The following is a 12,766-nucleotide window of genomic DNA, read 5'->3' on the forward strand; positions in this document are numbered from 1 at the left end:
CAAAAGCTTTGAAGTTTCATTAGGTCTCATTTCTTTATTTTCCTTTTTATTTCCATTTCTCTAAGAGGTGGGTCAAAAAGGATCTTGCTGTGATTTATGTCATAGAGTGTTTTGCCTATGTTTTCCTCTGAGAGTTTGATAGTGTCTGGCCTTACATTTAGGTCTTTAATCCATTTTGAGTTTATTTTTGTGTGTGCTGTTAGGGAGTGTTCTAATTTCATTCATTTACATGTAGCTGTCCAGTTTTCCCAGCACCACTTATTGAAGAGGCTGTCTTTTCTCCAGTGTATATTCTTGCCTCCTTTATCAAAGATAAGGTGACCTTATGTGCATGCATTTGTCTCTGGGCTTTCTATCCTGTTCCATTCATCTATATTTCTGTTTTTGTGCCAGTACCATACTGTCTTAATGACTGTAGCTTTGTAGTATAGTCTGAAGTCCGGGAGCCTGATTCCTCCAGCTCCGTTTTTCTTTCTCAAGATTGCTTTGGCTATTCGGGGTCTTTTGTGTTTCCATACAAATTGTGAAATGTTTTGTTCTAGTTCTGTGAAAAATTCCAGTGGTAGTTTGATAGACTCAGTTTGCACTGAGTCTGTAGATTGCTTTGGGTAATATAGTCATTTTCACAATGTTGATTCTTCCAATCCAAGAACATGGTATATCTCTCCATCTGTTTGTATTCTCTTTAATTTCTTTCATCAGTGTCTTATAGTTTTCTGGATACAGGTCTTTTGTCTCCTTAGGTAGGTTTATTCCTAGGTATTTTATTCTTTTTGTTGTAACGGTAAATGGGAGTGTTTCCTTCATTTCTCTTTCAGATTTTTCATCATCAGTGTATAGGAATGCACGAGATTCGGCATGTTCTTAAAACCAACACATACAATGACCATATGACCCAACAATCGCTCATTTCAAAGAAATGAAAACATGTTCACCCCAAATGTACCCAAAACTGGAAACAACCCAGCTAGCCTTCAACAGGTGAATTTTTAAACATTTTTTGATGTGGAATACTAGTCAGAAATAAAAAGGAGAGAACTATTGATTGATTGATGCAACAACCTGGATGAATCTCCAGAGAATTATGCTGAGTGAAAAAAGCCAATCCCCAAAGGTTATATACCGTGATACTATATAATTCCATATCCATATATATATATATAAAATATATAATTTATATATGAATTGAAAATAGAATATATAATAAACTCATCAATTTATTATATGAATATGTGGAGCATAGAGTATATTTTAACATACTATAAAATTTTATATATTCCTATTATATATAAAATTTCAATATAATATATATAAAATTCTTAAAGTAACAAAATTTTAGAGATGGAGAACAGATTAGTAGTTGTCCGGGGCAAGGAGTGGGGTTTGAGATGCCAAAGAAGTAAGTGTGTCAATAAAAGGGCAACATGAGGGATCCTTGTGGGGACGGGAATATTCTGTATCCTGATTCTATCAATGTTAATATTCTTGGAGTGATATTGTCCTACAGTTTTGCACAATGCCACCATTGGGAACATCTAAAGAGAACATGGACTCTCTCTGCATTATTTCTTACAACTGCATGTGCCTCTATCTCAAAATAAAAAGTTTAATTAAAAACACAAAGTTAAAAAAGAGGTCTAAAACTTTACTTGAATGATAGTAATAGATGATTAGAAGGTAAGAACTCAAGAGTGAGACATACTTAACTTTGAGATACGTATTCGAACGAAATGCAAGCATACACAATCAGGTGGCCATTCGGTTATAATCAAAGTTGTGTGTAACCACAGCTTATAAAACCTCTTCCCCTAAGGCTGTGCTATGGATACCTGGTCACAGCTGTGCTTATTTCATCTTCTTCATTCTGCACCAGAACCCTGAAGAGCTGATTCAAGATTACCGGCAGAAAACTCATGATTGCATGAATCTTTTCCACATTCAGTAAGTTCTGTTAAATTGGCAGGACAAAAAAAAAAAAGGCCATTGATTAAATTTAAAGCACATTCTTTTACTGACGTTCTTCAGAACTTGAATATGACTACTGTAGCTCACTTTTGTTTGACTTTACTTTTCATGGCATTTAGCATGACATAAAGGCATGGGGGTAATGTTACAAGGACTCTACATCTAATTAACTAATTTAGAGTCAATTGATTCTGATTTTCAATCATTTTTATTTTGGAGAAACTGATCTTTGCTTATTTTTTAATGAACACACAGACACCTTTTAGGAATTGTGAAATAAAATCATTTAGTCTCTGAATTGATAAGGTGTTTAAAAATCTTCGATAATAATTACCCCTTAGTTTGCTGCTCAATGCAAAACGTAAAGGTCTGTTTTGCCCATTTCTACCCTGGAGACCATTGCAGCTATTTGCATGTCATGTTACCTTACAAGAACGGACGAATCTCGAGGTAGGTGACTGAGACATATCTTTCTCCCTTTTTTGGCACTGTCGGAAAAATGCGTTCACATGTGGATCCTGAAACAGCAAAAGAAAGTCTTGATTTTTGATGACATGTAAGCTGTGGAACAATCATGGTGATGGGAGGTGAGCCCTTCTGTAGGACAAGATGCCTTGATGTGAGGTGCTTTGTCCAGGAGGCATAGTGACAGACCTCTCATTTTCACAGGCATTCCAGCACACAGAGGGCTTGACCTGAACTACGAAGTCCCCTCTCTCGCCTATTTCACTCTCAGAGATTTGTTTTCTTTCCGGGCCACATGATAATGGCTAGAGAATTACTTCCCTTGTCTCTGTTCTTTCCTTTCTTTCTTTTTAAGGTGTCTTCTGTCATCTTCCTTCCACAGACTTCTACCAATTTTTCTTACCTATTCTTTAACACACACGAGAATGGGTACAGTTTAAAATGCATACGGATATTTTCGGACTTAAAATGTCAGAGTTAATAAAAAAATTATGAAGTCCACCTGACATCATGAGATAAAACTTGACTCCCCAGACCCATATGTTGAAGTCCTAATTCCCAGTACCTCCAGATGTAATGATATTTGAAGATAAGGTCTTTAAAGAGGTAATTAGTTAGGGTGGCCCTAGTCCAATATGACTGACGTCCTCATGGAAGAGTAAACTTGGATGTGCACACACAGAGGAAAGCCAAGGAGAGAGGCCTTGGAAGAAGCCAACTCTGCTGACACCTTGATCTCAGACTTCCAGCCTCTAGACCTGTGAGAAAATACATTTCTGTTGTTTAAGCCACCCAGTCTGGTATTTTGTTATGGCAGCCTAAGCAAACTAATCAGCCCTTTAATGCTCTTTCCTGAAAAGGGTGTCACCTTGGAAATGCCTAAGTTCTGTGTTGAGGGTCAAAGTTATGAAGTCAGGAAGTGGAATACAGACTTTTAGTGTAGGTGCACTCTCTGGGGGTTTCTCTGGCCTTTGTCAGTTCTAGAGGGCATCTGTGGTTGGGGTTCCCCTCAAGTCGGGGTATTTGTGTGCGTGTGCGTGCGTGTGTGTATATTTTCAGTTTCACTTCATTTATTCGACAGTTATTTATTGAAAGCTGTCTATGTGCCAGGTTCTTGTCAGGCACGGAGGACACAGTCAGGGGCAAGGAAAAGCCACTCTGTGGTCCTTCCATTATGCCCGGGAATCAGGTACCATGCCATGATTTTCACACATACCTATTTGCTCAAAATTAGACAAGTGATTCAAAGAAAAGCAGGGTGCTGTATGGGTGTATGACAAGATGACACGGCATATCTGAGGGGTTAGGGGACAGGGAAGGCTTCTTTGAGGACGCGACATTAGAGCCAAGCCCTGAAGGTTGGGTAGTAGCTGCCCAGACCAATCAGGGGAGGGTAGGCAGAGAGGGAGAGATTGCCCTCCTGGCTGACGAAAGGCTGAGTGTCACAAAATCCCTGGATCTTGGAGGTATGAAGCAGACAGAGGGCACAGTGCAGGATAGGGCCTGGCGTGTTTGAAAATTGAGGTAAATACCGCTATGGAGGAAGGAAGAAGGTGTCCCCCAGGGTGACGAGTGCGTGGGCGGTGGAAGCTGATGTGCAGAAAGGAGAGTAGTGGTGAGTCACAGAGAGACCTGGGCAGTTTGGAGAAAAGCAGCTGGAGGTGCGGGAAGGAGAAACTCGGGGCATTCTAGAGCTATAAAAGCAGGATTTGGTGGAGAAGGACCATTTTGTGGGACTTGACCGGGGCTGATGGCGTCAGAGAAAAGATGGGTTTGAGGAGTCATGGGCATAGGACTTGGGAAGAGGACCAAATTTGGCTTGAGGCGCCAGTGGTTACGGAAAGACCTTTTGATCCAATATATGGTGGTCCCCGGATTATTTCATTTTTCTTAGTAACCAAGTATGTGCTACGGTTAAAGCAGCATGAAGCAAAAAAACAAACAAAAAACCACACCCCAAACCCAGGTGCACATTGAATTTAAGAAAGAAGCAATACGTAGCCTATGTACTTGCAATAGTTTGTTTATAATTAGTACCACAAAAGTCCTCACAGTGTGGTAAAGCTGCCTTGCAATGGAAGGGGTGAGTTTGTGGTAATTTGACAGTGATAATAACTACATTTGTACAGCGTTTTGCAGTTCATGAGATAGTTTCACGTGCAGTTTCTCATTTTGAGCCTCACAACCACCTTAGGTTGAGATTTTCTATTGTTATCATTTTCCTGCTGAGGACACAGGACTGCAGGGGTGAGGTGACTTGTCCAGGGTCACTGGGCCAGAAATTGGCCGAGGTGACTCTCAAATACAGTTCTGCCAACCTCGTGGCCTTTCCATGAGAGGAGCCTTGGGTAGGGATTGGGAATTAGACTGAGTTTTAAGGTAAAGGTCCAAAGCCTTTATTTTAAACGTTTCATATTTTTAACACTCGGGGGTTGTCATGGGAAGCAAACCATCTTCCAAGGAAAGTGCCCTTTTGATAAATACGCTACTGGAATTTTGGGTTGCAGTTTGGTAGTGCCTGAGCTTTTATGGGTTAGGGCGTTCGATCTCTTCTGGAAGAGGGATACAGTTTTGCCACAAACATTCTTCCTTTTTGATCACCTGCTCTCTGACACCTTGTGGAATGGTGAGTCTCCTCCTGTAAATCTAGGAGACACTTCATGATTTTATGTGTTGGAGAAGATTTTGATATTTCAGAACAACACGCTCACCTGAGTATTCACTGTTGATACAACAAATGTCGATACTTTGAAAAGTGGTTTGCCACCATCGACCCATTTAATGTCGCTCCCACCATGCTGCAAAAAAGAGTTTGTTACTGTCACTGTGGCAATTTGAGAGAGAGGAAATAAACAGGTTATTTAGTTTACGTTAATTTGTCATCCTGACCCATTAACCTCGCGGTCCTATAGAGATGGAAAATAAGAGATGCAAATACATTTGGTAATATTGGTCAATGAAACCAATGTGATACCAGGGGATCATTTTGAACAGATCATTTCTACTGGCCACAAACTAAACAAGATATCTGACATATCATAGGTACACCTGATTCCTTATTACAATGGATGCATACACCAAGGTTGGGTTAATTCAAACAGCAGAAAGAAGATAACCTCATGCCATTTAGCCCATGTATTTTTTCTCTTAAGTTATACATCATTCAATACCTTTCCACTTGCAGAATCTTGAAAGCTTAAATAATTCGGAGGCAGGCTTGTTGCTACTGGGATGTTGTACTCTTGAGAAGCTATCTGATCATCTCTCATGAGAGGAAGCCACGCATATCCAACTGTGCAAAGGAACAACAAAGGGAAAACTTTTCAGTACAAATCTTCATGGCGAGGAGTAAAAATAAAGCTATTTATCATTTATGAATATAAAACGTCACTTTAAAAAACTCAATAAATCAGAGCTTTTCAAATACTCTCCAATTTAGGTTCCAGAGATAACATGCACAGCTATCTCAGATTGCTTTCTGTCAATACCTGGTGTTTCCAGAGCCTCCTTCTTTTTGGTGTTAGCTTTTGCATTTATGTCACAAGTGACATGATAAAAAGAAAAAAAAATATGGTGCTTCTCATGAAGTTGTGTTGGTAGCTCGATTTTCACCTGCAATGAAAGAGAGAACAGCTGGGCGAAGACTGGAATCATTCTCCCAGTGTCAGGACAAGACACAGCATAGGCATGTTAGCCTCTTTAAAAGTCTTTCACTGAAATCTAGGTCCACAATTTAATAGTCAGCACTAGAAGTACGATTTACCTCTCAATAAATATCCATCCCGCTAGCAGTAATGTGTTAAGATGTTATTTTTACTTCTTTATTGTGGTGATCACTTAGAATACCTAGTGTTTCTCATTAGATAATTTATACCACCATGAATTACACACACACACACACACACACAGACATGACAGTAGCATGTAAATAAGGCACAGATGAAGGACCTATCATCAAGGAACATGAGTTGAGTGAAGAGTAGGTCGTTGCCTCCCAGAGTGTGTGCATGGACCAGTTGCATAAGCATCACTTGGGAGCTGATTAGAGATGCAGACTCTCAGACACTACCCCAGACAGACAGAATCAGAATCTGCATTTAGCAAGATCCCCAGAGGATCCACAGTCACATTGTTGAGGAACATGTAGCTGCAAATGATGTAACTGGAGCACGGAATCTATCTGTTATAAAAACCACAAAAAGATATATGGTATGTATTGTGTAAAAAATCACACTGTGGTAACTAAGTAATGAGCCATTTTGGAAAGAGGTCACGTTCTCCTCTGTAAATGACACTTGTGAAAAAAAACATAAAATTGATATAGGTGAAGAATATACTTAATGAGGAGCGTCCTCCATGTTCCTGGAAAGAAAGGTTTTGGAACCTTCTACATGTGATAGTGCTTTGCAGTTTCCAAACCTCTGTCACATAGGTTGTCATTTAATTCCCTCCACGGCCTTGCAAAGTAGGATGATACAGAGGTAGCAACCAAGGCGAAAGATGTTAGGGGGCTTTGAGTCACTAGGAGGATGGACTAGTCAGTAATTAATAGGATCTTCCAGGACAAGAACACATGTCACACTGGAATCCCAGGATCCCATGCAGGTTAAGTGACATTCAGTTCAATATTAGCAACTAGGTAATTTCTTGAACAATCAAATCAAGCAATAAGGTGATAAACAGACAAGCAAATTATCTACTAGTTTTTATTAGACTCTCTGTGCATCTATATATATAGTTACTTTACTGTCACATTGCTCAGGAGAGAATTTATTACACAGATTTTCAGTGTCATCCCTGGAACAGCGGTATCATCATCTCTGAGAAAGTTGTTTAGAAATGCAATTTCTCAGGCCCCCTCCCAGACATATGGAATCCAAAAATCTGGGGTGGGTTCCAGTCATCTGTGTTTTAACAAGCCTTCCAGGTGATTCTGTGCCTGGTAAGGTTTGAGAACTCCTGAATTAGAATGGTTTGCAGCTTACATATATTCATGACATACCAGCAATGCTAACCTGGTAACAAAAGCCAATATACAGTTCAAAACATACAATAACTAACAATGCAGTAGAATGAAATTTTCTTTTTTTAGTTGGAACACATGGGCCTGAAACAAGTGTTCAAGAATTCCAGTAAACTACATATTAATGCTAACACTCCTTGGTAATAAATACTGCAAATACATTATATTTTAGCAGTGCCTTAGAAGAATTTATATTCATGTTTATAATTAATGCAATCATCTTTTGCAATAAAAAAGAAATGGTTTTGAATCTGTACTGCAGAGTTCACCAGGCAGGTCATTATATACACGTTCTCTTGTGGAAAAGCTCATGGCTTTTACAAGTATTCCGGGAAGCACACGAGCGTGAGAGAGATTAAAAGCCAGACTTAACCGTAAGAACATTTTCTTTTTCTTCGTTAAATCTTATATGTTGACAGAGGATGCACCTTTCAGATGGGCTTTGTCAAGACGTCAACCAATGTAGTAAATATTCTGTAATGTAGTAACAGCCCTTTCCCTTATTAATTTTTTTTTTACCTCTGTCCTGAATTTATAGGGAAAAAATTTAAGAGCATTAAATGGATGTGGAGGAAGGAGATAAGGTTAGTCAGGTCTGTGGTTTCATTGGTGTTCTTTTAAGAAGTTTATAAATGGTTGACGTGTAACAAGGTGTGATAGGCAGAATAATGGCCCTCCAGGATGCCCCCCAAGTCCTAATCCTCAGAATATATGAATATGTCTCCTTACACAGTAAAAGGAACTTTGCAGCTGTGATTAAATTAAGGGTCTTGAGATGGGGAGATTAAATTGGATTAGCCCAGTGGGCCCAATGTAATTGCAAAGGTCCTTATCAGAGGAAGGCAGGAGAGTCAGGGTCGTAAGAAATGTGAGGAGAGAAACAGAGGTCAGAGTAATTGCTCATTGCTGGAAGGGGTCACAAGCCAAGGAGTAAGGGCAGTCTCCAGAAACTGGAAAAGGCAAGGTAAGGATTCGTCCCAGAACCTCCAGAAGGAATGGAGGCCTGCTGACACCTGATTTCAGCCCTGTGGGACCCATTTCAGAGTTCTGACCCCCCGAACCGTAAGGTAATCAATGTGTGTTATTTAAGCCACGAAACTGTGATAATTTGTTCAAGTAGCAACAGGAACCTAATACAAAAGATGTGATGTTTTACATCCCAGAAATCACATTGGCAGGTTGCATTAGTTCAGACCTTAGCTTCACGGTTAGAAATTAAATTTAATCACTGAAACTTGTTTGTCTAAAGCTGTTTATAATACAAGCTGACATATGTATAGTCCTTTACTACTAATCCAATATAAGTTTTTTTTTTTTTTTTTTTTTATGGGTTATAGCAGAGCAGTGACGCTTCAGGCTCTGCAGTCACATGGGCTGGCTTAAATTTTGACTGTCACCTGATAGTTATGTGCCCTTGTCAAAGCTGCTTCTCTGATCGCCGGCTTCCTTATCCATAAATTAGGAAGGTGTGAAGGTTAACTTTATGTGTCAACTTGACTGGGCCACGGGATGCCCAGAGAGCTGGCCAAACATGATTTCTCAGTGTGTCTGTGAGGGCGTTTCTGGAGGAGACCAGCATTTGAATTGGTGGACTGAGCAAAGCAGATGTGGGTCCACATGTGGGTGGGCACATCTCGTCCACTGAGGTCCAGAATAGAACAAGAAGGCAGAGTAAGGTTGAATTTCCTCTCTGCCTGACTGCTGCACCTGGAACACTGACCTTCTCCAGTTCTTGGCACTATTGGTTCTCAGGCTTTCAGACCTCGACTGGACTCTACAATAGACACTCTGGTTCTCAGGCCTTTGAACTACACCAATGGCTTTCCTGGGTGCAGATGGTAGACTGTGGGACTTTTCAGCCTCCATAATGATGTGATCTGATACCTTATATTAAATTGTACCTATCTATCTGTCTATCTATCTATCTACCTATGTATCTCTCTATCTATCATCTTCCTATTGGCTCTGTTTCTCTGGAGAAAGCCATGTGGATCAAGTGAGATAGTGTCTATTTAGAGTATAGCGTGGTTCCTGGCACATAAGAAGAGAGTCTTGAGAGTTGGCAGGGCAGGTCTTGAGGTGAGGCAGTCCAAGCTCCTTCAAGTTCATGAGGGTTATAAGCAACAGTTGGCTCATATTCTAGCCCTTTTTGTTTTTTCCCTTAGGATATGAAATGCTGCTACTGATTGGTAAAAACTACCTAACACGATGTTTGTTACCCTAACCAATGAAAAAGAAAAGAAAAAAATTAGTCTCATTTGAAAGAAATGATATAATAAAAACATCACATTTTTAAAATCTTGTGCTGAAATACATGAGTTTGCAGCATAGTCCTGGAGCAACTGTCAATTAACGTGGTTTTTAAAACTGGGTTATGTAAACACCTGCTAAGGTATGTCCTTAGTCTGAGGGCTAGTTTAGAGAGAGTGTTTGTCATCACGTATTATCTTACCCACTCACCCATCTTTTAAGGAGCTGCTGGGGGCAGTGGAGGCTTGGCTTACCTCGTCTGAGAAATCTGGGTTCTGGGAATGGTGCAGAACTGCAGTGTAGGCGGCTGAGGTGAAGAGGGGCCCTCCAGGTTTTCCGTAAATACACTGTTTAAAAAGTTATGAGTTGAATAATTATGAGTGTCTGAAATTAACCCTGAGCACAAAAAGGCCACAACTCTTCAGTTACCCATTCTGGGACAAAGGTGCATTTTGTGGTAACTTGCCAGGCTGAGCTGACATCTAATTAACCTTGAACTTCTTTGATCTGCTGTCCTGTATTTATTACACAACAGGGCACTGTTGAAGAAAATATGAAGGCTTTAATTCACTATGTAGATATTATATCAATACTGAATACCTGAATCAATTAACTACTACCTAACTTTTGATTACCAGAAGATAAGAGATACTTTGTTCAATTCTGATTCTCGCGGCCCACGGTACCCAGCTCTGGTCTAGAGTTTAAGGCGATCAGTCCTTAGTGATACAAGGCTTGGTTTGACCCCAGCTCCTGACATGCCAGTCCCCAACCAAGAATGAGAGCTGGAAGGGTAGGGCTGGTCCCAGGCTCCATTGTATTGTGTTATTCTTCTGTCCCAGCCCCTAATCAGGCCTGGGGATGGGATATGGACCTTCCTTGTCATAAAAGCCCCTTTAGCCCAAGGCTCAGAGTCCCTTTACTGCAGTCAGCTGTATCTCTTGAGTAATGCTTTAGAATGCAATGAAACAGGGGTCACATGTACCTGCGAGTACTCCTCTTTTTTAGATTTTTCCCCATATTCTCTAGCAGGCCTGGTGTGTTCGCCGCCTGGCCATTGCCTTTGTTTGCTTGACAATTCCATTTCATTTTATTTTTTCTCTCCTGCTGCTAATGCTATTGTGGAACTTGGAAGCTGGGGATGCTGAGAGTGCCTCAGGACAATTTTAAAGAACTCTTTCTCTCTATTGTGCATGATTCATTCACTCAAGTTGATTACTGTTCTTCTGAATAATGCTACAACCCTTCTGAGCACAGAGAACACAATCGGTACCTGACAGAGCGCTTTAAGAGGTGACCTCAGATAATTGTGGGGATTAGTTAGAAATTAGTTTTGTCCTTTACTATATCTCCTTCCTCTGATTCACCAAAACTGGGAAGATCTGGCCACAGGCCCACTGAAAATAATTTTCCTCTCTATTTTTATAAGTTTCTTTATGCTGTTTGAAGTCCCTAAAATAAAAACAGTATATATCAAATACAAACTCTGAAAAATGCCATCCAGTTGCAGTTTTATAGGATCAAACAGCCCAGTTCCTATAAAACTCATAGTCTTATTGATCTTATTAAGTCGCGTGATCAACAGCAGGGACCAGCTTCCCAGAGCCATTTCCGAGGTCCTCGGGCAGGTGGCCACACGCACCTTCCAAAAATGTGAGCACCCCATGGGCCCCCTGCATTAGCCATCAGGCCAGTAGGCAGCAGCCCATCCGCAGAGGCCACATGAAGCCCAGCTGGGATGCTGCATTTGAAATCAAGCATGCTGAATTCATGAGATGCGGGCTAATCTTTGAAAACGGCAAAGTCTTCCAGAGGGGAATCGTTGCCTTGATTTCACACCAGAACGGCTTCCTTTTTTCCAAATCATGAAAAGCTAAGCAGAGCCATGAGACTGGCATTTCTAATAGATCTAGTTAATGGTAGCTGTTCAATCAGATACATGTTAGGAAATCTAAATCAAATGGACTGAATTGCTCCTCTTTCCAGCACACTAAACTAAAAAGCCCCTTGGTCGTGGGGAGAACCAGGGCACCTGCCTGCCCCTATGTGCTGTATTCCCTCATGGGCTGGACTCACCTTCACGGGCTTGGCATCTTCTTCATCGGAATTTTTGAATTCAATGCACACGGTTATATTTCGTGCCTGAAATTACAGACAGGGAAAATGGACATTGTAATTTCCTGTTAGATAATAACATCAAAAAACAATCCAAGTGCCTAAAATAAGTAGCTTCTAATTAAATCTGAAAAATGCAGAATAGCCAAAATTCTCGTGGCATTACTCATAGCGCTCCGAAATAGCAGAAAGATTTGGAGAGATTATTTAAAAGGGAAGAAAAGACTCATATTGAAAGAGTGCAGGTAGGCTATTTTCAGAGTCTCTTAATAAACTAAAAATAAAGTTTGGAACAAAATTATTTAGGGCTGATTTCAGAAAGTTTTACTCATATGTTATAAAATGTGCATCCTCAAACACTTTTAAGGTGAAACTCATCACTGTCTCTCATTAAACATTTTCTTCAAATGGTTTTCTATTCTAAAGTGTTAGTCTATAGTAATTTGTATTTGAACTTTCAAGAAGCCATCTTAATATGGTCTAAATAGGGTGGAGAGAGAGGATGATATCTCAGAAACATATCATACCTTGTTGAAACATTTCTGGCTATCATACTTGAGGTGCTTGGGGTAAATGTAAATTTGATTTTTGTATACTCTGTAAGGACGGCAATACTTTGCTGAGTCGTAAACAAATTCTTCCACTTCCACTGTGGGTTCTGGTTGAGCCGTCACATTGAAAGGCTTGACAGGGATAAAGGACGACGTTACACAGTCTTTAAAAATCAGAAAAGAAAAGTTTGTCACTTGATATGATTGTAAGTGAACAGTACTTAACCTATTTTAAGATGAATCTACTCAAAATAGAAACTCCATGCTTGTATACTAATTTATGTTAAATTATGCTGGCCTGAAAACTTTGTAGGAGGTAAGCACGATAGATACTCAGGGATATATTTAACATCAAAACTGATATCTCAAAAGACTGGTAAATCTTTTGGATTTATAA

At 40.1% G+C, this 12,766-nt stretch overlaps 1 protein-coding gene across 8 annotated transcripts in view; it reads right to left on the bottom strand.

The window, feature by feature from the left end:
- The window catches only part of DOCK10 (dedicator of cytokinesis 10), a gene marked incomplete at its 5' end in the record, with an annotated part of 279,536 nt that overhangs the window by 67,347 nt on the left and 199,423 nt on the right, over positions 1 to 12,766 (bottom strand). For all 8 annotated transcript variants that reach the window (XM_079924879.1, XM_079924877.1, XM_079924875.1 and 5 more), the window contains 8 exons: positions 1,830 to 1,948; positions 2,391 to 2,483; positions 5,142 to 5,228; positions 5,601 to 5,722; positions 5,919 to 6,042; positions 9,958 to 10,050; positions 11,780 to 11,845; positions 12,346 to 12,533. In XM_079924879.1, the coding sequence (XP_079781005.1) occupies positions 1,830 to 1,948; positions 2,391 to 2,483; positions 5,142 to 5,228; positions 5,601 to 5,722; positions 5,919 to 6,042; positions 9,958 to 10,050; positions 11,780 to 11,845; positions 12,346 to 12,533 (892 nt within the window). The remainder of the gene's footprint in view (positions 1 to 1,829; positions 1,949 to 2,390; positions 2,484 to 5,141; positions 5,229 to 5,600; positions 5,723 to 5,918; positions 6,043 to 9,957; positions 10,051 to 11,779; positions 11,846 to 12,345; positions 12,534 to 12,766) is intronic.

Source organism: Stenella coeruleoalba (assembly GCF_951394435.1).
Source record: "Stenella coeruleoalba genome assembly, chromosome: 6".
NCBI lineage: Eukaryota > Metazoa > Chordata > Mammalia > Artiodactyla > Delphinidae > Stenella > Stenella coeruleoalba.